The following is a 26,472-nucleotide window of genomic DNA, read 5'->3' as shown; positions in this document are numbered from 1 at the left end:
TACAGATGCAGGAGTAAGCAGAGAGCCAGAACTGTTTCTGAGCATGGCCTCTCTGGCTGTGGGCTGCCACATGTCACCCAACCACGAGGTGTGCAATTCCACAGAGTGGCTGTGGATGTCATTCAGCAGCAGACAGGACACCCAGTCCCACAGAGCAGCACTCAGCAACACTCTCCTCCAGATAAATCACTAATGGGGACTCACTATCCCCACTTCATAGGTGAGGGAAACAAGGTTAATGGAGGTTAAGTAACTTGCCAAGGTCAAGTGTTAATATAAAGCACAGATCACTTATGAACCCACAATCTATATACCATTACATGACAACCCCAACTCGTGGCTCAATGGGGGGTGGCATGCTCAACTACCTCCCATTCCTAGCAGCTTTCACAGAGAGCCAGTCATCCACCAGCAGGCAGTTAAAGAGAACTTTCCTTCTGTACCATGATAGTATGTCATGTCCATGATTCGTATGATAGTGGGTAGGAAGAAATAACTGAAAAACACAGCAACATGATTTCACTGAATGATCCTAACACAGAAGCAAACACACCTGCTAGTGAAAAAAGATGACCAGGGATAGATATATGATGACCCAGGATACAAAAGGATCCCAAGTCATCACAGGAAGGGACATTAAAGAGCAGCAAGAGACTCTGGCTTGTAAAGCAACTCTCCACATAGCCAGAGACAGCAGAACAAAGTTCTTAAGCAAAGATAAAATTACAACTCAAAAGCAGGACAAAGAATACTGGGCCTGTGTCCTCCAGCTGGAGGCTGAGGAGGAGGAAGTACTCACCCAGTTACTGACCTCAGTGAGCTAGCAGAAGAACCTCATTCCCAATCCAATGCTCTGCAGAGCAAAAAAGATGCCTCCTTGACTATGAGGTCTCTCTAGCTCCTACTTTGCCCAGAGTTATCCTTCCCATCACTTCCCAGAAAGAAGCCTGGCTGGCATGGAACTTGGCAAAGCCCCGGGTCACAGAGGCCAACTCTGCAAGTTTAACTGAGTGATTTTGAAAATTCTCCACCTAATCCCCTCTAGTTCAAGCTAAAGGTCTTTATCAGTGAAAAACCAGGACCCCAGGTTCCCCACCTAAGAGCATGCGAGGACTAAAGGAGATACAGTGCCTGAATGTGTTTGCGTGGTGGCCATGCCTTTGGGAACTAAGCCTTTCTGGACCAGTATTGCACCATCAGAGATATTTTACTCTAATGTAATAAAAGCATCCTGTAATATACTGATTGTGAAATATAAAATTCTGTGCTCTCTTCTCTCAGCCCCCAGCCGGTGGGCAATGGGAGAAAAAGGATGAGCAAGGAGTTCTTTACAGCAATGTCACTCAAGTGCTAACACTGCCATGAGCTAAGTTCTGAAACGGAAAACATGTATAATGAATGGATAGAATAATTTTGTAACTGTCAAGTTTAGCAGTAAAAAATAGGGGTTTGTTCTTATGTATGTTTGGGGGTTTCACTCCATTTTGCTAATAACTATTTTTATTGTATTTCACACAAAAAAATCAGTCTGTGACAGACTGAAATAAGTATAAACCTGGTCCATCCCTGCAGATTTTGAAAATAACTGCCAACAGCAGAACAGTTAAATGAAATTGAGTTTGTTTTCTTAAATGTGTGACTAGCTGCTCAAGTTCGCTCCTAATAAGAGAAATGCAAACTAAAAACATACTAAGACACCATTTTTTCCCCTGACTGGCAAAGATCAAAAAAGGGTTTCAGAGAGCACATTGCTCTGGCAAGGCTGTGGGTAACAAGAGTTGCACAAATTGCTGGTAGCGGGCAATGTGGCAAAATCTATCAAATCTATTTCTAAGGAGTCAGCCTACAACTATCCTCTCACATACGCAAAATGATGTATGGACAAAGCGGTTTCCTGTAGCCTAGTATGTAAAAACGAAAGACTAGAAAATTACCTTCATGACCATCAATGGGGGCCCAGTTAAGTGAATTCAATACATTCAAGCAACTGAATGATCTGTGCCCATAAACAACGAATGAGGATGCTCCTCACGTTCTGGCACAGACCCACCTTCAAGATACAAAGGGCAAGGGGTACACCAGGACAGGTCAGTGTGTAAGTGTTGTGTTCTTAAAAACTAGGAGAGAAACATAAACATACTTGTATATACACATAAGATTCCTCTGAACAGAAGCAAAAGAAACTGCAAATATTGACCAATGCTGAAAAGAAGAATCAGATAGATGGTGGCTAAGTTTTCAACATGTTTCCTTTTGTACAATTTGGAATTTCTACCATGTGAAATATTACCTTTCCAAAAAGCTTAAGAGAAAATTTTTTTTTAGAGACAAAAACCAAGCTTAACTACTTCATGTATTTCCCAGTTAGGAACACCTGTGTACACCATTAACACAAAGGTATGTTATATGCTTAGGATATGAAAAATCTTTTACTACCTGATGTGCCCTCATCAGGAAAAGGAAGAACACTGAATCCTGACTGATGATTGCAAAAGCTCTGCCACATACCATCGGTGCTGCATCTTCCGAAGACATTTCAATCAGAAATCACTGCTTCTTCCCCTTCTGTCCACTCTGCGGGCTTCCCCTCCTGGCCTCCTATCTGATTAGAAACCATCGCTCCAGGACAATGTGCTAGCTCCTCTCCTCCCAGCACTCCCCACCAGGAATGGTTCCTGCCGTCTTACAGACCCAGGAGGCCTAAGTCACCTGCCTGATGTCAGGAAAGGTACAAAGCAGCAGGGTCAGTACTGGAACCAGGGCCCTGGATCCCTAACTCAGGGCTCTTCCCACTACATCCTCTGCACTCCTTTGCTAGTGGGAAAGAGGGGCACTAGAAGAAAACAGTAATAAAATACCATGGCACTGGGCTAAGTACTAGACATAATAATTCCATTTCAGCCCTGCAACACCCCAGGGAGCGATGCTCTTTCACCCACTCGTTACAGATAAGAAGCAGTCTCTGTGAGAGTAAACAATGGCAACTCCCACACCCCACCAGCAGCATGTGGCCACTGCAGCCGGACCTCATCCACATGCCATCCTGCCTCCCGAAGAAGCTCACCAACCCATCATAACCTGCAAACCAGTTTAACAGTGCTCCTCCAATAGCCAGGTATTTGAACACCATGAAGAACCTCTTATCTGAACCAGTGTCTCCCAAACTATGTCTGCACCATGAATCCTGCAGAGAGGTGAGATAATCTCAAGTGGCACATGCATGAACATTTGTAACTGAGGCAATTATGTGTTCTTAAATTGGTATATAATTGACATACAGCACTATATTAGTTTCAGGTGTACAACATAATCATTTGATATTTGTATCTACAGCAATTATGTTTTTTATATGTATTAAAAAGCATATAACTAGCTCATCAAACCCATTACTTCACTATGTCTTAGCACAGAATGAGGCCAAATTAAAAGGAGCTGAACAGACTTAAGGAAAACTACTAACAAGCTCAGGCAGGTTCAGAGATATAGTGAACACCATGAATGACAGCAAACTGGTGTTTGAGAATCACTGGTCTAAGGAACTGGCCCCAGTCCATGGTTTTTCTCTAGAGAAAGAGAAACTTGGGAGTAACAGGTACTCCGCACAGCCATACACACCAGTTCTGAATGGCACTTTTTTTTCATTTTATTTTTATTTCCCTTCCTCTCTCCACACCACACTGCCTTTCTCAGAAGGATATGGCAGTTACCATAGAACCTGGAAATCTTCCATTTGAATGGCAGTGCCCTGTGGTGGCTTAAACTTGGGTTAATCACAGGTCTACTTGCCATGGATAGCTCCAATTACACCTATAGTAGATCAATTAATACTGAATAGCTATTTTGAGCCTCTCTGTCTTGCCAGTGGGTTTCATTCCCAGGCAAGTTCATTATGGATTCAATGTGACCAAAGAAATGACAGTAGAACATTCTTGGCATGAAAGGGTTATACCCAACTTTATTCCCACAGTGCCAGGTCAATCACTAGAATCCCATTCACACAGAGTGAGTCTGCATGCAGCAAGAGGGTCTCTGCCTCTGGGGCTCTCCATCCTGGCAGCTGTCTCAGTCTCTGGCCTCGGTGCTGCCACTACTCCAGTATCATCTCTACTCTCCCACTCCCCTGTAGCTATGCCACAGTGTCGCCCAGAGCACTGGGAGGAGCTCTTTATATAGAGTCAATAACAATGTATTGCCCACACGTGTGTAGTGAGCTAGCCGACCAGGGCCAGGTGAGAATCCTGGCCACAGGAACTTTCACTTTATCCACACACACCCCTCTCACTTTGGGGGATAAGTCAGAGTGTCCCCACTCCCCTGGAGAGCCTCCCTACCATCCTGTCACCTGCTACAGTGTAGAGCTGATGGGATGAGAGCTGTGAGCCTCTCTCTAGCCTGCTCCTCCCCATCCCACAGCAACAGTGGGAAGGGAACCCCACCTCCCTAGCACCTGCAGTCAGAAGCACACCACAGGGTGAATTTGCCTCTGCTCTTGCCCAACCTCCCTGCCAGCTTGCCCTCCTCCCAAAATGTCCTCTAAATGTAGGTGGCAGGTCAAAATGAGAGCAGAACCCCACTAGGTCTTGCAATGCCCACAGCTTTGAGCAAACTGAAGGAAAATATTCATTCACTGAAAGAGTAAGAATAATATGAGAAGTAACATGCATGAGGGCCCCACAGCTCACAAAACGCTTCCATGGGCAGGACCTCCTTTGATTCTCCCAAAAAAGCTGAGGAAGGTACTTCTACCTTTTTGTGCTGTAAAGATATGAGGAAACAGGTTTTGAGGTCTACCAAGCAGGCTTCCAAACCCCAAATGCCTCTGCTCTAGAGCAATATGAAAGAAGGAAATTGTTTTCTTTTTTTCCTTTCTGTGTGTGTCCCCAAACCAGGGGAATAGGTCTCACCAGAGAGTTTGACGGAAATGCAAAATCTCGGCCCCACTCCAGACCTACTGAATCAGAAACTGCATTTTAAGATGGACAATACAATTTGTGGAGCACTGCTTTACTGTAACACAATTCTTCCATTCTATCAAGCTACATCTCTTCATTCATTTATCCAGTAAGTATTTATTGAGCACTTACTACGTATGTGCCAGGCACTGTGCTGAATGCTAGGAAATCAACGGTGAATAAGATGAACATAGTACCTGGCCCCGGGGGGGTTGCCAGTCCAACACAGAGGTTTCTCAGCCTTGGATGTTCATTAGAACCAGCTGGGGCCCACCCCGGACCTCCCTACACCCTTGTATGATCAATAATTCTGAGCCTGGGGCCATAGAAACTGTGTATCAAAAAAGCTCCAATTCATGCAACCACTTTGGAGAAGAATTAGACAATACCCAGCAAAGCTGCACATAGGCATATCCTACGAGCAGCACTTCCACTTCCTGGACTGTATCCTAGAGAAACAAGGCACACGTGCAAAGACAGGATGTTTGCTGCAGCACTGTTTCCAGAGAGAATATGCTGGAAACTACCCAACTGTCCCTAAAGAAGGGAACAGATATGTAAACCATGGTTAAGTCAAAGAACAGTATTATTTCTTTCCAGTTACAATGGACACATAAGATTTATATTTTGTCAACATATCAAATATAATTGATTCAGTGATACAGGATAGTTGCAAAAGGCTAAATATTTTTACACACACACAAATGTTGGTACACTGCTTATGGATTCACAAATATGAAGTAAAATTATAAAGACATGCAAGGGAAATATACCAACTTCAGGAAAATGGTTAGTTCTGGGAGGGGAGAGGAAAAGGATCTAAAAAAAGATCAACCAAATATGACTACATTTTAGTATCTGTTAACTCTGAAGGACAGGTATTTGAGTTTATGACAGATATTAAATTATATTCTTTTTACCATACTTTCTTGGGTGTTAATGTTTTGTGATCTAATTTTTTTAAATTTATTTTAAAAGCTTCACAGGTGATATGATATATAGGCAGAGTTGGGTATCTCTGTTCTAGAAGCACAAAGTAATAAAAATCTGGCTATTTAATATCAAGAAATACATCTATAGAATGGCAATTATCTATAGCTCTTGGAGTTAAATTACTACCATAATAATTTTACGTAGATTTAATAAAACTTTCACATGGCCTATAGTTTCTATAAGTTTTTTTTTTAGGACGTCAAGGTTACTACCCAAGGAAAGCAATTTCTCAGAATGTGATCCTCAGCTCACCTGCAACAGAATGGGGAGGAAGCAGGAAAGAGGGAACACTTCTTTAAAATGCAGATTCCAGGGCCCCACCTTCAGCCTCCTTAATTAAAACCTCTGGAGGTAGAACCCCAGTCTGAGTTTTCAATAAGAGAATGCACATGAGGGCACAATTCTTCAGTCCTCTGAAGAACCATGAAAACGTAACATACTTTCAAAGGTATTGTTAGCCATATTTTTAAAACCATGCTTGTCTCTGTTCCATAAGATGACAATCATCAGAATCATACTCTGACTTTTAAAATAAAGTGGAGGGAATGCTTTCTACATCTTGGAGATAGTAGTGCTGTAAGCACATTCAAGCAGATCCTAACAAAAACTGGTTTCCTGCACAGTGAATCTAACTGAAAGACAAGGAGATTTATTTTAGGAAGAAGAACATAATCTCACATTGCCTTTCTAAAAGAACTTCACAAAGCAACTGGGTAAACAGGAAAATTCCACAAGTCCAGCCTTGCTGTTGTTCACCAGAAGTTCACATGACTTTCACCAAAGCCAATTTCTATTAAACAAAACATGAACGATGTGACTTGCACTGAGAAGCCTGGCAAGCACAGTAATGTATCCTGAATTTCTCCTCAACACTCAAGGTATCTCCTTGAGTCTAGTCTATAATCTTTTTGCTACAAGTTTTCACTACCTTGCTATCATCTCCTCAACCTGTGTCTTCCATTTCATCCTACCTTTCTTGACTTTTTCTTTGGTCTCCCTGATTTTCCCCTTCAGCATCCCTTTCACTATTTTCAGACAAAACCAACACTCTATCGAATCCTGACTTTCAAGCCCTGGAAAAATGCCCTGGAGCATCTAGATTAACAACAAACCAGCACACAATAAACACATGAAAAGACAGAGTAAACAGAAAAGTGCAAATTGTAAGCCACAAAAATACCATTTCATACACCCATCACACTGACAAAACATCAAGTCTAACAATATTGGGTGTCTGTAAGCACATGGAGCAACTGGAACTCCCAAATGCTGTTTGTTGGAATGCAAATTGGCACAACTGCTCTGGAGACCAATCTGGCATTATATTAAAGATACCCTTTTCCTTTGACCAGCAGTTTCCCTTCTAGGTATGTACCACAGAGAGACTTTAAACACACGCACAGGAAGACAAGGTCACAACTGTCATGGCACACATAAAAAACTATAAACCCAAGTGCTCATCAACAATAAATAAATATATGGCCGCATATTCATGATGGAATATAATGCAGCAGCTAAAGTAACCTGGAATTACATGTATTTTAATGGATAAATCTCAAAATTGTAATTTAAACAAAAACAAACTGACATAGACTTGCCTAGTACTACAGAGCATATTTAAAACATGAGGAAACAATACTATATCTGGCTTATGAATACATGCATATTTAGTAAAAGTATAAAACACCTAATAAATACCAAATTCACAACAGTGGTCACTGTCAGGAAGGAGGGGTAATGAGATGAGCAAGGGTTTGCTTGTATGTGTAGTATTTTATTTCTTCACTGGGTAGTGGATGTGAGCAAACGGGTGTGCACTCTATTATTCTCCAATGTTCCTGTATGCCTGAAATTTCTCGCCGCCTAGAAAAACAGTCCCAATGGATCTGAGCCCCTTTAAAGCATGTGACAGTTCTGAAAGTGGCAACAGAACTTGATGGGCAGGAGAAAGCTGGACCTACAAGGGGAAACTCTGGGAACCACCAGGGTTTCTCACAAACACACATACACATGCTTAAAACTATCCATGGCAAATCATCATTCTCAAAATTACCACAAAATTCCATGTAAAGGATTTGTGACGTCCCCAAAATTCTAAACAACAATCCCAGGACAGAAACCTTCCCAAATGACTTCAATGCTGGAGTTGGTTGTGATACAGGCTTTATTTGTTCCAAGAATGTTTTTGCGGGCTCATTTTTGGGTGGACTCCTCTCTTCAAAGAAGAGCAAGGCTTTTCAAATCCTTAACCTAGCATTTGGTTTCACCACAACTGAAGGTTTATTATAAGAAGTTGCATTAAAATATTCAGGCCAGAAGAGTCAGTTAGACTAACATCCTTCCCAGCATCTCCTGTCCGTTTGCTTTGGGCTCACTCCATGGGAAGGCTAGAGTTAAAACTGCCAGACAGATTTCTGATGATACCGCAGAATTGAACACCATTGTAAAACCTCAAGTCATCCAACTAACTAGACAGACCAGGCCGAGGGAAAACGACATGTGAGCCAGACAAATTTCTCTTAATTGCTAAGAGCATCAAAATTGAAAATGACTTTCACTTAGAACCCAACACACCAAAATTCCATATTAGTAAAAAATAAATAGCTTTTGTTCTATGGGTGAACTGGAACACAAAGTTGATACCCAAAAAATCACATTACAATCTTTAATTCTAACTAAATGTTGGTATTAGACTTTGTTTTCCCTCAGGATTCCAAGAAGAAAAAAAAAGAAAGTCTGTAGACTTAATTGTCAGGTCTGGACCCGAAACAAATACATACTAGAGAGAGATGCCAGAACAGAATTTTTCTTTAAACATTAACCCACCCTACCCTGACTGTAATTTCTAAAATCTGACAACTTACACATTATTTAAACCACTCCTGGCTGGTACATTAAACATAGTCTGATTATCTTTGATAATGGGAAGCATGAGTAACAGTAACAGAAGAAGAGGCAAGTTATCTCTTCTTCTAAAATTATGAGCTTTAGATGTTTTTTTAATAACTAAAAAAAAATTTCCAACTATTCCCAAAATATTTACCTCAGATAAGTAATTGACTTACCAAGATAAAATGATCTCTAAAAATCCTCTAGCTTTGTTTCAGATTTTTACTAATTTTACTTTTTTTCATACCAAGGTGACCTCATGTGTTTCAAAGAATCCAAATATGGCACTCACTATCATATCACTAATACCCTGGGTTTGCTCAATGGATGCTAAAATACTAATGCTAAATCCAGTGTAAAGGACTGTGACAGCACAGTTTGAAATAAGGTAGTTAAGTTCTCTAATGGTTGTTAACCAATGAAAGAAGGCAGATTTTTATAAAGACTCAAGGACTACTTAAGACCTATTGACAACCCCCCACAATAATATGAGTTTTATAAGTTGAGAAAAACTAAGGTCCAAGAAATAAAACAATGTGTCCAATGGCACCATTAGACTCATGCTTAACTGGAGAGACACCCATTGGTACAGATTCAAGTTCTGAGTTATACTGACTATACTCATGTCCTCACATAAAACATAAAATAGTCTAACTCTGGAAAAACTCAAATTACATTAAAGAAACATCCTGCTGTGTTCTTCTTTCCACTATATTGCTTCTGAGATTGGTTCAGTCTTTATCTGTGCAGATATCACACAGTATTAAAATTGTTTCATCTTTACCCACGTTATGCGCACAAGGTAAGGAACTGCTGAGCTCCTTGGGGATAGGAACTCACCTCATTCAGTTTTTAAGCACCTGCATATATAGTATGTTCCAACACTAACACAGCAAATCCTCAACAAATGGCCATTTATGGGGACAAAAATGTAATCTATGTAACACTTGGCATGTCCTCTATGGTACATCTCACGGCACTATTAACAAAATGAAATTAAGAGTAGATGATTCAGACCAATTTGCATTGGTACAAGTCACATTTCTAGGAGGTATATTTGGTTTCTCTTAAGAAAACGTTTCCTCTTTTAAAAATTTATCCAACTCTTCAAACAGAAAACACACACAGAATAGAATTAAGATTTAATTCTGTTTCTAAAAAGCTAAAACCTTTCCCTTTGTAGAACCATAAAAATACATAGGAAGTTAAATTCACTGGCCTGGACAAAACTCAGAGAATTATCAACAAGGGACATTTCCTCATGCTTGAGAGCAGCTAGTGAATTTTAAAAATTGCAACACACCAGCCAAACAAGCTTTACTATCTCTGAACCAGACATGCTGTGTGGCTGAGCTGACAGGCCAAAAGCAAGTTGATCAAGAATCACCATGGCAGAAGTTCACATGGAAGTAAAATTAAAACAAATGAAAATTAGCACTAAACTTCCAGTTTTTCCACAAAAAAAAAAAAAAAAAACTGCAGTGGGGAAAGGGACAAGTGGAGGAATGTGACTATTTTCCAGGACCTCGGTATCTAAAACTTGCACAAGTGTTGAGGGAAAGAGGAAGTTTATTTCTTAAGTCCATATGAGGGATATGCTATAAATTTCATTTCTACTTTGCTGGGTGCTTTGTCTGGGGAGGAAACAAACCCACTTTTCAATGCTAGGTGTTGGTTGTTCAAGTCTTACCTAGAAGGATGACATCTTTTAGCACCCTTTCTGGACACACACATCAGCCTGTTTAAAATCTGCCAAAAAAAAAAAAAATGCAATCGCCACTTGTTCTTACTAGCTACTCAAACCTGCTGGGGCCTAATGAAGTTAGGAGTGGGAAAGATCAGTAACAGCCCCAGAGAGAAGATAAACAGAGGAGACTCATAGAAGACCTACCTGGAAACAATTCATCATCAGGTGAAGAATCTAGAGAGAGGTCCAGTGAGAATTTACAGATGGCCAGGTGAAAAGACAGCCATCTCCTTACCACCAAGCTGTCCTGTGTGAGAAGTGAGACAGGGCAGGAAAGGGGTGATCTGAGCAGCCTTTTATAAGGGGCGGGATTAAGGATTTCCCTCAGCCTTTGTATACTGTCATTCGACTTGCTTTGCTTGAATGAACATGTGAGCTGTTTATATTGCTGGTTGCTTCCACCAGGTCCAAGAAGCCATCATTTCATCGTGACATAATAATGAGAAAGATAATGTTAATACCAGCTAACGTTCACTGAGTGCTTGCTATATACTAGGCCCTAAACCCCAGTAGCTCATTTAGTAATAGTGCTCTGAAATAGGAACCATCACCACCCCTTTTACAGATGAAGAAACTTGTTTGAAGACAAAAAGCCAGTATATGTTAAAATCAAGACAGGACTTGGAGCTCAAACTCTTCATCACTCGTTCAAGACACGGTGCCCAAATAGGAACATAAAATTCCCTACTGGGGAATCACTGTTTCCTCACTTCACCTGGCTGGCAGCCTAACTTTGGTAGCTTTTCAGGGACTCCACATGAGAGTCAGTCTCCAGACACAGAACCGGCCCACTCCTCTCAGGCCTCCCTGTAAGCTTGCCTCCCTGGCTGCGTCTTCCTGGAAACGGGTTGTCACATTCTTCCCCAGGTGTGCCAAGAAGCCCCAGCTGCACTGCGGGGGGGGGGCGAGGGGGGGTATAAAAAGCTGGAGGCTGGCTTCCTCTGGGGATATGTTAGCTCTCAAGTTTCCAGGCTGTTTCAATACAAAGAGGTGTCACCACACACAAGCAGGACATGCGCACCACCAAGGGCTGGGACCACGCCTCACTGCCCTGCAAGCCTGGGGCCACCCCAGCCGGCAGGAAAGAAAGTATGAGGGTTGCTCTGGTTTCACCATTCCCCTCAGGGGCTGGGCTCAGCAGACAGAACCCAGGAGAAAGGCATCATCTTTTCACTGCACCAAGCAACATTAATGCCACTCCAGGAGCAGCAGACCTGTCTCTGGGTGGAGAAGGGAGGAAAAGAGGGGAAGTGGAAACACTCCAGGAGCCACCCACCACATCTAACTGGTCCTGCACCAACACCTCAGTAGCTACCACTCCGGGAAGTCTCCGCATTTGCTGCAGCGTCCAAAGGTGCTGCAAACTGAAGCCAACACCAGTGGATCTGGATGCCACCCGAGCTCACACATGGCTCCTTAATGCTCCTTTGCCATGTGTTAATCTTGCAACAGAATGTGCGATAGAAGATCTTAAAAAACTGTGTGGCTTTTTAAGGGCAGCCAGATCACCTTACCCCAAGGCTTCTCCATCAAGGCTCCTCAGATTCCCTTTAGGGGCCGTATGTATTATTAGCTTCGAGGGCAGTCGCCCCCGAATTGGTATTCAAAGAGCACGCGGTCCAGCTGGGGAGAGGGGAGAGCTGATGGGAGGAAGGGGAGAGCTGATGGGGGGAAAGTGAGCTTCACTGTGTGGGCCGTGGTGGGGGTTGGGAGGCGGCGAGGGGATCGGTCCCTGGAGAGCAGAGACAGGGCACACACTCACCCTGCACAAGGAGGGCAATGCCTTACTAGGCTGGGCTTCCCAAGGCTCTGACAAGTGGGGGTGCCAGCAGGGTGCACCCTGGGGACCTGGACACCACGCCCTGGACCCAGCCCCCTCAGAGTCCACTGATGTCCCCCTGCTGTGTCCACGCCACCAGCCTCCGCTGGGTCTCCGGGGGCTCAGGCGGGATAACCCTGGAGCCCTCCTCCACGCGCACAGACGGCCCCACCCTTAGGGCCTCCAAATGTAACTGCCGTTTAACCTGTCACTTTCACGGATGGGGAAACTGAGGCATCCAAGCCACATGACCGTGCTTCCCAAACCAGTTATAAGTTCACTTCTCTAACCACAATTTTGCACTTTTTTACAGCTTTGCTACCTTTCAAATTTTTCCAGATACACTGCCTTTGCAAAGTGAATTTTAAATAGTGTTTAAGGAGAGAACTCAAAATGGGATGTCGGTGGCCAGGGCGTCCGGCAGGGCTTTCCCTACCGCAAGGGCAGGAGGGGGTGCCCGCGACCGCAGCTGTCCCCCAGCCCGCTCCCCCGTGACGTCCAGGTTCGGCCTCCCTCCCGCCGCCCCAGGAGAATCCACCGCAGCCCGAGGGCGGAGGCACCGCGGCGCGGCCCGGGCACCCGCGGGCGGGCTCCCCGGTCCCGGGGCCGAGGGGGCGGAGGACTCGGGCGCCTCCCCCGGCGTCCAGGGGCTGCGGTCGCCGGCCCGGCGGGCCGGGAAGTTCGGGCGGCCCTGCGCGGCCCCCTCGCCCCCAGCCCCACCCTGCCGCCCAGCGTTTGCGCCTCCGGTTTCCCTTTCTTTGCCTCTCCGCGCTTCGGGCGCGACCCCCGAGGCGGCGGCGGCGGCCACTCACCATATTACAGATGGAGGCGATGTTTCGGACAGTCATTAGTCTAAAGGTTGCAGCGATCCCGCACCGCCATCTTTATAAGGTGAACACAGGACTGCCCATGGTGGAGCGCTTGCGGGGACGCCGGGCGGCGGCGGCGGGCGGCGGGCGGCGGGCCCGGCTCTCAGTTCGGCTGGGAGAGGGAGGCCGGGAGGGAGGCGGGGGGCGGGGCGGGGACGGGGGCGGGAGGCGGGGCGGGGGGCGGGGAGCGGCGGAGCGGGGGCGCTTGGGCCGCGGCCGGCGGCGCGCGGAGGAGGGGCGGCCCGAGCGCCCGCGTGCAGTCCGTGCGCCGCGCCCCGGGTGTTCCTGCCGCTCGCGGGCCTCGAGCCCCCGCCCCGGCCGCCTGCCCGCGCCCCCGGCTGGCCTCTTTCTCATTCCGGCTTCACTATATTTGGGCTGGAACGCGGGGCCAGGCTCTCGCCCGCTCGGCTGCCGCAGCCGCACCGCGCGGGTCCCCCGGGCAGACCCCGACGCGGCTGCGGCCTCCTGGGCCCTCCTCTCGGCCCGAGGCGCCACGGGGGAGCAGGACTGCGCTGCGCGGCGCGCGCCGGCCGGCAGGGCGAGGAAACCCGGGCCGGAGAGGTGGGCGGCCCGGTCCGGGGCACCAACGCTGGAGAGGGCCAGCCGGGACCCAGGGGCGATTTCCGTCTTTACTTTTTTTTCTCTTCCTGGCTCCCGTCCCCGAACAGCCTGGGTTTTTCATTTCTGGCGAGTGTAGAAGGCAAGGGGTGGGGGCAACTACCTCCAATTGGTAGTTTCTCCCTGGGGTTCCAGCCAGATGGCTCCGGCGGGGACCCAAGAAGTAAATGGGGTCAGGACGTGGGAGTGTCAGAAAGTCCTCGCCAGCAGCGAGCTAGCTGCCTGTTAAAGGACGCCGCGAGGGGAGAGGAATCTGGGTCTGGGTGGAGGCCAGAAACAGCGCGCTGGGGCAATTTGTGACATCAGCAGGTTACAAAGGGAAAACCTTGGTTCTGGACAAGAACTAGAGACCGTCTTAAGGAGGGATTTGAATCCAGGAAGAATCAACCAAACTTTTCCCCATCTTCAAGAAAGTCTTTTCTCTTTTAGGGACACCCAACGGCTTTGGGTTTTGAGAAGAGGGCTGAATGGGCTTATACACATGCATAAAGGTCGTGACTTTAGGCTAAAAGTGCGAATTCACACCACTTAACAAGTATGTTCTGGTGTAGTGGAGGAGCCTGTTTCCGAAAGCGTGAAACATAGTTGCAGTTCAGTGCTTTCAACAGAGAAGTTGTACAAGTAAAAATGGCAAATAGAATTAGATAAGTGAATAATGCAATTGAAGATAGCTCTTATGTAATCAAGTGTAACATACAGGTGAAATACCAAGCTTCCCATCTTTCATTACTTACGCAGTGATATTCAGGTACGATTTGAGAACTGAATATCAGGTAAGATTGCTAATATCCCTAGAACCTGGCCTAGAAATAAGACTGCTGACAAGTTTTGTGGGGTCATGTAGGCTCTGTATGTTTCAATGGATTTAAGGAATAATATTCCTACTTGTGTTAAGTCATTCTGCCTGCCTCTTCCAGACAGATCCTGATGATGGTGAGGATGGCAGTGGTGAGGATCGTGATGATGGTGATGACGACAGCCAACTTGGATTTCTTACTATTGTCAGTCATGATGTTCTCTATATTCATGACCTTCCATCACTACCATAACAGGTGACAGATGCTATTATTTGCCTTTTGCAGGTCAGTAAAGTAAGGCTTAGAGGATCAAGTATGCTACCTCCATCTTGTTACCCAAATGATACAAATGAAGCTGGTCTGCTAACTTGGCTGAGCATCTTGGGAGAGGAGGAGGAGGAGAGAGCAAAAATACCCAAACTGACTGGTTGGATAACAGGCCTACAAAGGTTTTAAGACTTGAGAAAACTCACAAAACAAGTTCAGGAACAACATCAAGGCTAAAACTTAGGCTGTAGGACTCAATTTCACAAACGTTCCATTATAAAAGCATTAATCAAAAGCCTTAAATGGTAATTGAAATTTTATACCATAAGAGTTAAGTATTTCTGCCAACATTGGTACAGTAGATTGCAAAGTTCACAGGATTGAAAACATAATTGGTATAATGAAAACTGAACATCATCCGATTACTGAATGCTGTATCAGCAAGTTAAAGGATGTTTTGCATGCCTTTTAACAGCCTATTGCCTGAAACATGTGTTCAATGCAGACAAACATCCAGATTGAAACTCAGTGAATTACATACACAACAAATCAATTGAACACAGATCTTGTCAGACTCATGAATAATTAAATATATTTTTACATGACTACAAGGTTGGTATTCACAGGCCTAAATTGGAAAAGGCATTAGATGAAGAAGAGTAATCTTAACCGCAGCTTCACTCAGTGAGGAAATGTTACTTGGAGGTGATAAGAGGTAAAATCGTGAAAATGTAGACAAGCTAATGAGAGAACTTTGAGGAAAGTATTTTACATGCAGGGGCCAGCTGGTATGAAGGTATTGATTAGAAATGGGGAAAGCAGACAAATGGAAGATTAGAATATAGGCTAGCACTAAACAGTATAAATGAATTTGAGAGAGGCAGTCAGTCCTGGTAGTGTGGCTCTTGCTCCACAAAGTGTGGTCCATGAACCAGCAGCATTAGCCTTACCTGGGAACCTGTTAAAGTGCAGAGTCTCAGACCTACTAAAAGTACCCTGCATATAAAGTGTGAGGAGCACTGCTCCGGCCAACAACTTGTGGCATTCTGTTTTTCCTTTCCCAGCTCTCAGGTTCCACTTTGGGGACCTTTCCCTCTCTCTTTCTCAGAACCTAAGGCTCAGCCCTGTCTCCAGAGGAAGCCACATGATCCAGGCCTGGCCAATGAGAGCAACTCATGGCCCAGCCACAATGATTGGTTGGGCAAGGAGGAATAAGCTGAACCAATGAGAGTCAGCCCTGGATCTTTGGGGAAGCAAGTATCCATTTCCTGAGTTTGCTGAGCTGTTGGGATGAAATCAGACCTGTCATCTTTCTACTGCCTGAGAATGAAGCCAACATAGAAATATAGAACTGAAGAATGAAAGAGAGATCCTAAGAACATCATTTATCCATCTGCTGCCAGACCTATGGCCTGGACTTTTAAGCAACTTAAGTCAGTAAAGTCTTTGTTTTCTTTGGCCAATTCAAATTGAGTGTCTGCTACTCACAATTGAAGGAATCTTAGTAACCAGTGTCTCCCTGTCCCCAAAATTCTTTAGGTTCATTTTGAATTATGATGTTTCCTTTTCTTGCCTTCTCTACTCACTAAAACAGGTCTTCTCCCTCCAGATCTGCCTCCATGAGGCCTCCCCAGATTGCTCCCCACCATCACCACGAATGAACTTCTATTTATGTGTGGTTCCATATGCTGCCTTCTGTTATTACTAGTTTCATGTCTTTCCCCCTCCTGCTTCTTCTCTTTGCTTAACTAACACCAGCATTCAGATGATTTGAAACAAGATGAGATGCCCTTTTTATATGTTCTTATAGCACCATTCATTTTCCCTTCAGGGATCTTACATTTGCAAATGTATTTCTGCCATGTAGCACACAGCATGGAGGCAGTAGAGTGGGTTAAAAAAAGAACCCTAGAGGGCGGAGCCAAAATGGCTGCGTGAGTAGAGCAGTGGAAATCTCCTCCCAAAAACACATAGATCTATGAAAATATAACAAAGAAAACTCTTCCTAAAATAGAGACCAGAGGACACAGGACAACATCCAGACCACATCCACACCTGCAAGAACCCAGCACCTTGCGAAGGGGGTAAGATACAAGCCCCGGCCCGGCGGGACCCGAGCACCCCTTCCCCCGGCTCCCGACGGGTGGAAAGAAACTGGAGCGGTTTTTTTTTTTTTTGGCGAGTGCTTTTTGGAAGCCTTAAAGGGACGGGGGCCCGGATGCCAGGGAGGCAGGCCGGTGGGAACAGTGGGTGGGTACTTGAGACCGGCGCCTGAGGACGGAGAAAATCATGCGTTTTCCCCCCCTTTTTTTTTTCTTTTTGGCGAGTGCTTTTTGGAAGCCTTAAAGGGACAGGGACCCCAATACGAGCGAAACAGGGCAGCAACACTTGTGAGCGAGTGCCTGAGACCAGTGCCTGGGGACAAAGAAAATGGCACGTTTTTCCCAAAGTAGGGAGTCAGGGCAGCGGGACCGGTGGGCGGGGGCCTGGGGCCGGTGCCTGAGGGCAAAGAAAATAGCATGTTTTTCCCTTTTTTGGGGGGGAGTGTTTTTTGGAGGCCTTGGAGGGACGGGGACTCCAGTGCTAGGGAGGCAGGGCGACAGGACCAGTGGGCAGATGCCTGGGACCGGCGCCTGAGGATAAACAATATCGCACGTTTTTCCCTTTTTTTTTGGCGAGTGCTTTTTGGAAGCCTTGAAGGGACAGGGACCCCGGTGCTAGGGAGGCAGGGCAGCAGGACCGGTGAGCAGGTGCCTGGGACCGGCGCCTGAAGACAAAGAAAATCGCACGTTTTTTCCTTTTTTTTTTCTTATTCCTCTTTCGTTGTTGCTGTTGTTGTTTTGGTTTGGACAGTGCTTTTAGGAAGTCTTAAAGGGGTAGGACAGGACACTTAGACCAGAGGCAGGGAATCTGGGGATCTCTGGGCACTCTAACCCCCTGGGCAACAGTGAGCACAGAGGCCCCTTACGGAGAGAAATAGCCTCCCAGCCGCTCCCCCTCCAACGGGGCTCCACCATTTCAGAGGAGCAGCCCCAGCCAGGCCACGCCCACGGCAACAGTGGAGATAAACTCCATAGCAAATGGGCAGGTAGCAGAAGCCCTGTCTGCACATAGCTGACAAGCATAAGCCACTAGAGGTCGCTATTCTCCCAGGAGAGGAAGGCCACAAACCAACAAGAAGGGAAGCTCTTCCAGCAGTCACTTGTACCAGCTCTGCAAACTGTCTCTATCACCATGAAAAGGCAAAACTACAGGCAGACAAAGATCACAGAGACAACACCTGAGGAGACAGAACTAACCAATCCTCCTGAAAAAGAATTCAAAATAAAAATCATGAACATGCTGACAGAGATGCAGAGAAAAATGCAAGAGCAATGGGATGAGATGCAGAGAAAAATGCAAGAGCAATGGGATGAAGTCCGGAGGGAGATCACAGATGTCAGGAAGGAGATCACAGAAGTGAAACAATCCCTGGAAGGATTTATAAGCAGAACGGATAAGATGCAAGAGGCCATTTAAGGAATAGAAACCAGAGAACAGGAACGTATAGAAGCTGACATAGAGAGAGATAAAAGGATCTCCAGGAATGAAACAACACTAGGAAAACTATGTGACCAATCCAAAAGGAATAATATTCGTATTATAGGGATACCAGAAGAAGAAGAAAGAGGAAAAGGGATAGAAAGTCTCTTTGAAGAAATAATTACTGAAAACTTCCCCAAACTGGGGGAGGAAATAATCGAACAGAGCACGGAATTACACAGAACCCCGAACAGAAAGGATACAAGGAGGACAACACCAAGACACATAATAATTAAAATGGCAAGGATAAAGGACAAGGAAAGAGTTTTAAAGGCAGCTAGAGAGGAAAAGGTCACCTATAAAGGAAAACCCATCAGGCTAACATCAGACTTCTCGACAGAAACCCTACAGGCCAGAAGAGAATGGCATGATATATTTAATGCAATGAAACAGAAGGGCCTTGAACCAAGGATACTGTATCCAGCACGACTATCATTTAAATATGATGGCAGGATTAAACAATTCCCAGACAAGCAAAAGCTGAGGGATTTGCTTCCCACAAACCACCTCTACAGGGCATCCTACAGGGACTACTCTAGATGGGAGCACTCCTAAAAAGAGTACAGAACAAAACACACAACATATGAAGAATGGAGGAGGAGGAATAAGAAGGGAGAGAAGAAAAGAATCTCCAGACAGTGTATATAACAGCTCAATAAGCGAGCTAAGTTAGGCAGAAAGATACTAAAGAAGCTAACCTTGAACCTTTGGTAACCACGAATCTAAAGCGTGCAATGGCAATAAGTACATATCTCTCAATAGTCACCCTAAATGTAAATGGACTTAATGCACCAATCAAAAGACACAGAGTAATAGAATGGACAAAAAAGCAAGATCCATCCATATGCTGCTTACAAGAAACTCACCTTAAACCCAAAGACAAGCACAGACTAAAAGTCAAGGGATGGGAAAACATATTTCAGGCAAACAACAGTGAGAAGAAAGCAGGGGTTGCAGTACTAATATCAGACAAAATAGACTTCAAAACAAAGAAAGTAACAAGCGATAAAGAAGGACACTACATAATGATAAAGGGCTCAGTCCAACAAGAGGATATAACCATTCTAAATATATCTGCACCCAATACAGGAGCACCAGCATATGTGAAACAAATACTAACAGAACTAAAGAGGGAAATAGACTGCAATGCATTCATTTTAGGAGACTTCAACACACCACTCACCCCAAAGGATAGATCCACCGGGCAAAAAATAAGTAAGGACACACAGGCACTGAACAACACACTAGAACAGATGGACCTAATAGACATCTATAGAACTCTACATCCAAGAGCAACAGGATATACATTCTTCTCAAGTGCACATGGAACATTCTCCAGAATAGACCAGATACTAGCTCACAAAAAGAGCCTCAGTAAATTCCAAAATATTGAAATTCTACCAACCAATTTTTCAGCCCACAAAGGTATAAAAGTAGAAATAAATTCTACAAAGAAAACAAAAAGGCTCACAATCACATGCAGGCTTAACAACATGCTCCTAAATAATCAATGGATCAATGAACAAATCAAAATAGAGATCAAGGAATATATAGAAACAAATGACAACAGCAACACAAAGCCCCAACTTATGTGGGATGCAGCGAAAGCAGTCTTAAGAGGAAAGTATATAGCAATCCAGGCACACTTGAAGAAGGAAGAACAATCCCAAATGAATAGTCTAACATCACAAATATCGAAACTGGAAAAAGAAGAACAAATGAGGCCTAAAGTCAGCAGAAGGAGGGACATACTAAAGATCAGAGAAGAAATAAACAAAATTGAGAAAAATAAAACAATAGCAAAAATCAATGAAACCAAGAGCTCGTTCTTTGAGAAAATAAAATAGATAAGCCTCTAGCCAAACTTATTAAGAGAAAAAGAGAATCAACAAAAATCAACATAATCAGAAATGAGAAGGGAAAAATCACGACAGACTCCACAGAAATACAAAGAATTATTAAAGACTACTATGAAAACCTATATGCCAACAAGCTGGAAAACCTAGAAGAAATGGACAACTTCCTAGAAAAATACAACCTCCCAAGACTGACCAAGGAAGAAACACAAAAGTTAAACAAACCAATTACGAGCAAAGAAATTGAAACGGTAATCAAAAAACTACCCAAGAACAAAACCCCAAGGCCAGACGGATTTACCTCAGAATTTTATCAGACACACAGAGAAGACATAATACCCATTCTCTTTAAAGTGTTCCAAAAAATAGAAGAGGAGGGAATACTCCCAAACTCATTCTATGATGCCAACATCACCCTAATACCAAAACCAGGCAAAGACCCCACCAAAAAAGAAAATTACAGACCAATATCCCTGATGAATGTAGATGCAAAAATACTCAATAAAATATTAGCAAACAGAATTCAACAGTATATCAAAAGGATCATACACCATGACCAAGTGGGATTCATCCCAGGGATGCAAGGATGGTACAACATTGAAAAATCCATCAACATCATCCACCACATCAACAAAAAGAAATACAAAAACCACATGATCATCTCCATAGATGCTGAAAAAGCATTTGATAAAATTCATCCATTCATGATAAAAACTCTCAGCAAAATGGGAATAGAGGGCAAGTACCTCAACATAATAAAGGCCATATATGATAAACCCACAGCCAGCATTATACTGAACAGCGAGAAGCTGAAAGCATTTCCTCTGAGATTGGGAACAAGACAGGGATGCCCACTCTCCCCACTGTTATTTAACATAGTACTGGAGGTCCTAGCCACGGCAATCAGACAAAACAAAGAAATACAAGGAATCCAGATTGGTAAAGAAGAAGTTAAACTGTCACTATTTGCAGATGATCTGATACTGTACATAAAAAACCCTAAAGACTCCACTCCAAAACTACTAGAACTGATATCGGAATACAGCAAAGCTGCAGGATACAAAATTAACACACAGAAATCTGTAGCTTTCCTATACACTAACAATGAACCAATAGAAAGAGAAATCAGGAAAACAATTCCATTTACCATTGCATCAAAAAGAATAAAATACCTAGGAATAAACCTAACCAAAGAAGTGAAAGACTTATAATCTGAAAACTACAAGTCACTCTTAAGAGAAATTAAAGGGGACACTAATAAATGGAAACTCATCCCATGCTCATGGCTAGGAAGAATTAATATCGTCAAAATGGCCATCCTGCCCAAAGCAATATACAGATTTGATGCAATCCCTCTCAAATTACCAGCAACATTCTTCAATGAATTGGAACAAATAATTCAAAAATTCATATGGGAACAGCAAAGACCGCGAATAGCCAAAGCAATCCTGAAAAAGAAGAATAAAGTAGGGATCTCACTCCCCAACTTCAAGCTCTACTACAAAGCCATAGTAATCAAGACAATTTGGTACTGGCACAAGAACAGAGCCACAGACCAGTGGAACAGATTAGAGACTCCAGAAATTAACCCAAACATATATGGTCAATTAATATTTGATAAAGGAGCCATGGACATACAATGGCAAAATGACAGTCTCTTCAACAGATGGTGCTGGCAAAACTGGACAGCTACATGTAGGAGAATGAAACTGGACCATTTTCTCACCCCATATACAAAGGTAAACTCAAAATGGATCAAAGACCTGAATGTAAGTCACGAAATCATTAAACTCGTGGAAAAAAACATAGGCAAAAACCTGTTAGACATAAACATGAGTGACCTCTTCTTGAACATATCTCCCCGGGCAAGGAAAACAACAGCAAAAATGAGCAAGTGGGACTACATTAAGCTGAAAAGCTTCTGTACAGTGAAAGACACCATCAATAGAACAAAAAGGAACCCTACAGTATGGGAGAATATATTTGAAAATGACAGATCCAATAAAGGCTTGACGTCCAGAATATATAAAGAGCTCCACACCTCAACAAACAAAATACAAATAACCCAATTAAAAAATGGGCAGAGGAACTGAACAGACAGTTCTCTAAAAAAGAAATACAGATGGGCAAGAGACACATGAAAAGATGCTCCACATCGCTAATTATCAGAGAAATGCAAATTAAAACTACAATGAGGTATCACCTCACACCAGTAAGGATGGCTGCCATCCAAAAGACAAACAACAACAAATGTTGGCGAGGCTGTGGAGAAAGGAGATCCCCACTACACTGCTGGTGGGAATGTAAATTAGTTCAACCACTGTGGAAAGCAGTATGGAGGTGCATCAAAATGCTCAAAACAGACCTACCATTTGACCCAGGAATTCCACTCCTAGGAATTTACCCTAAGAACGCAGCAATCAAGTTTGAGAAAGACAGATGCACCCCTATGTTTATCGCAGCACTATTTACAATAGCCAAGAATTGAAAGCAACCTAAATGTCCAATGGTAGATGAATGGATAAAGATGTGGTACATATACACAATGGAATACTACTCAGCCATAAGAAGTGGAAAAATCCAACCATTTGCAGCAACATGGATGGAGCTGGAGAGTATTATGCTCAGTGAAATAAGCCAAGTGGAGAAAGAGAAATACCAAATGATTTCACTCATCTGAGGAGTATTAGAACAAAGGAAAAACTGAAGGAACAAAACAGCAGCGGAATTACAGAACCCAAAAATGGACTAACAGGTACCAAAGGGAAAGAAACTGGGGAGGATGGGTGGGCAGGGAGGGATAAGGGGCGGGAAGAAGAAGGGGGATATCAAGATTAGCATGCATGGGGGGGTGAGAAAGGGGAGGGTGGGCTATACAACACAGAGAGGACAAGTAGTGATTCTACAACATTTTGCTAAGCTGATGGACAATAACCGTAATGTGGTTTTTAGGGGGGACCTGATATAGGGGAGAGCATAGTAAACATAGTATTCTTCATGTGTAGATTAAAGATTTAAAAAAAAAGGAAGAAAGAAAAGGGGGATTACTCCTAGATAGGATAAAACTATTGGTAAATCAAAGATCAACTCATGCTTTAAATATCCTTAATGTTGATCACTTAAAGGGTGTCAGATGATCAGCTATGGAGGTACTCTTTTCTGATAATATTCCTTTCTCTTAATAAAAAAAAAAAAAAGCAGTTCCTGTGTGCTGACCTCCAATGAGTTCTACACAGTGGTATAGAGGGCATGTCAAACTTTTGGCAAATGGTCTGTTTGTTTCTATGCAGAAGATCAAGGCCCAGCTTGGCTACACAGAAAATGAACTAAGATACCATATGAGGAGGAGCTTCCGGCATCAGCACTCTCTGGAGGACTTGTGCCGGGGGATGATCATCAAAAAGCCTCCACAGGGATCCGGACGATGCTGCGGTTGTGGCTGCATCCACCCCACCATTTCCTGGACTTGCCATTGGAATGAGGAGGGAGATGTCTAGGCTGGCATGTGCATACAGTGAGACAACGAATTTGACCGGATCTGTAGTGTTGGAACTCAACCAGGAGTTGGGAGGGGTGCAAGTTGTAGCACTCCAAAATCTTACGACTATACTATCTGCGGTTAAAAGAACATATGGTATGTGAACAGATCCCAGAAATGGGTTGCTTTAATTTGTCTGATTTCTCTCAGACTGTTCAAGTACAGTTGGACAATATCCATCATATCATAGGCAAATTTTCACAAATGCCTAGGGTGCCTAAATGGTTTTCTTGGCTTCACTGGAGTTGGATGGTAATTATAGATTTGCTTTGTTTATGTCACCGTATTCCTATTATGTTAATATGTGAGCGCAAGTTAGTTAGTAGTTTAAAACCTATACATGCTTAAGGTACTCTACAAGAAGATATGTCAAAGAAATAATCAATCCTCCCATGTTTTGTTCCATATGCTACCTCTATAGCTTTTCTTCTTCCTTCCTAATTACAACCCTTAAATAGAATTCATGCCTCATATAGAATTTACCGAGTATCATAATTCCTCCAGGTTGTAAAGATACCTCGAGACAAGTGCTGGGCATAGAAGCCACAGGGCATAAATCTGCAAAGAAGTAAAAAGCTAACCTTTTCAAACAACATGACTTCTCTCTCACTTACCAACTTTACATTTCCCTGTATGGCCCCGGAAGATGACTGGTTAGCCAGAGACGGGTAAGATTCCTCAAAGGAGGAACAACCTAAGACAGGCACAGTCGCAGGGGGGCCATCAGGTGAGAAATTGGGGATCAACAGAGGTGAGGCTCAGAACCTCACCCCCCCCCCCCACCCCCCGTTTTGAGAGAAAATCTGCAACTGTGGATGTTTTGCTGCCCTTGTCTCGCTTGGATTAATACTTAGTCCATAGGCACACACCTGATCATCTACATTTGCCCTCTTACAGCTCTAAACTATGTTTTCTACCTTTATCTTGCTTCTACATACCACTTCAGCATTTTATTAAAAATAAAAATAATAATAATAATAAAGGGAGAAATGTGGGATCCACATATTAATCAAGTATAAAAATCAAATTAATATTCATATTTGACCTGATTGTTTATAGTTCGTAACGCGTGATCAAAACCGAAAGTTTCTGTGATGAATGCCCTTGTACTGTTCACCATGTAAGAATTTATTCACTATGTAAGAATTCGTTCACCATGTAAGAACTTGTTCCTTATGCTTCAGAAGAGTGGAGACTGACGAGAATTAGGCTTGAGATGGATTAATGATTGTGCATTGAGCATTGACCCCCCTATACAGAATTTTATTGTTGTTAACCATTTGATCAATAAATATGAGAGATGCCCTCTCAAAAAAAAAAAAAAGATCAGTTTGTAATGATGAATAAAATGGATTAACATGTTCAATTAGGAATTAAGGTTGAGATCTCTTTCATTCCACTGACAGTATGGATTAACCAGCATACAAGTGCTTTGTGAAATCATAATTTCTCATTACTATATTAAATTGAAGTGTGAAAATTAAAAAAAAAAAAAAAGAACCCTAGACCTAGACTGCCTGGACTAGCTGTATGATCAGGGGCAAGTTTCTTAGCTTTGTATGCTACAATTGCTGTATCTATAAGATGAAGAAAATAAGAGTACCCCTCATAGACTGTGATTCCATTAGTTTATGTAAAGTATTAAAAATATGCCTGGCACATACTAACTGCTATATAAGTGATAGCTGCTATTATTATTATATGTGTGATTATTTCATTAATGTCCATTTCCCAACCCTCATCATATATGAAGACGTCTGTTTTTATTCACAATTTTATACCTAAAGACATAATGCCCTGTCCATAGGAGGAGCCAAGCAATTGAATATTAAATATTTGGACAATTGCCTTTCTCTCCAAGTGACCTAGAAGCTCCTGTGGGGAAGGAACTTTGTCTTGTGCATTTTTAAATATCTCATCTGGTCACAGGCACTGTGCCTGGCACATTCATTCATTTCCTTTTTTCTTCATTTTCAGATAGGTTATTGCAGCTCATTTGATATGCAAACACTAGTAAACATTTGGCTGGCTTGGGGGAAACATTTGCCAGCTCTAGACTTTTGAGTCTGAAACCAAACAGGTTTCTGTGGATTATATTTCAACTCTGTGACAAACTTTATGACAGCCTTTTTCCTTTCTCATCATGTATTGAACAAATATGTATTAAAGACATACTTTGTGCCAGAAGCTGTGAGGCACTGGTGATCCTAGGATACAAGAAGGCAGTCAGCATTGCTTGATTTCTAACGTGCTGCTCATTGCTATTATTTACGAATGTCTTTGCTGCCTTTTGCCTGCCACTAGCATAAATAACTAGTAAAATAAGGAGAAGCTAACATTGGAGTGAGCATTAAATTAGAGTTCCTACAACAGGGAAACTACATCTAAAATCATGAGTATATTTATGGGTGGTTAAGCTTCCCTATGTCTTTAGAACAACTGGCTATTTTGAGTTGCAGTTGAAAATGTTACAGAAGGATTTCTAAACTAGGTTGGAACAGACTTAGATTTTTACTTGCTAATACATTTTTACTAACTGAAAGAT

At 43.3% G+C, this 26,472-nt stretch overlaps 2 protein-coding genes and 1 long non-coding RNA gene across 4 annotated transcripts in view; 2 read left to right on the top strand and 1 right to left on the bottom strand.

Annotated features, from left to right (window-relative positions):
• USP46 (ubiquitin specific peptidase 46) overlaps nucleotides 1-13,389 on the bottom strand; it is a 56,036-nt gene extending 42,647 nt beyond the window's left edge. Inside the window, exon 1 of one of the 2 annotated variants that reach the window (XM_017671351.3) lies at nucleotides 13,213-13,389. In XM_017671351.3, the coding sequence (XP_017526840.1) occupies nucleotides 13,213-13,248 (36 nt within the window). In that variant the 5' untranslated portion in view covers nucleotides 13,249-13,389. Of the gene's footprint in view, nucleotides 1-10,725; nucleotides 11,320-13,212 lie in introns of those variants that run through there. The other variant, XM_073237626.1, reaches the window with a different exon arrangement.
• On the top strand, nucleotides 13,310-16,409 carry LOC118968431 (uncharacterized). The gene is made up of 3 exons (XM_073238082.1): nucleotides 13,310-13,830; nucleotides 14,805-14,939; nucleotides 16,060-16,409. The coding sequence occupies exons 1-3, from the start codon at nucleotides 13,310-13,312 to the stop codon at nucleotides 16,064-16,066; spliced, it is 663 nt and encodes a 220-aa protein (XP_073094183.1). The 3' UTR covers nucleotides 16,067-16,409.
• Nucleotides 16,410-17,043: 634 nt separating this feature from the next.
• On the top strand, nucleotides 17,044-25,427 carry LOC140849626 (uncharacterized). The gene is made up of 2 exons (XR_012131735.1): nucleotides 17,044-23,144; nucleotides 23,680-25,427. It is a non-coding gene; the product is annotated as an uncharacterized lncRNA (long non-coding RNA).
• Nucleotides 25,428-26,472: the final 1,045 nt, after the last annotated feature.

The sequence above is a fragment of the Manis javanica genome, chromosome 5, assembly GCF_040802235.1.
Source record: "Manis javanica isolate MJ-LG chromosome 5, MJ_LKY, whole genome shotgun sequence".
Lineage (NCBI taxonomy): Eukaryota > Metazoa > Chordata > Mammalia > Pholidota > Manidae > Manis > Manis javanica.
The sequence above is the reverse complement of the archived record's forward strand: the minus strand, read 5'-3'. Positions and strand labels throughout refer to the sequence as shown.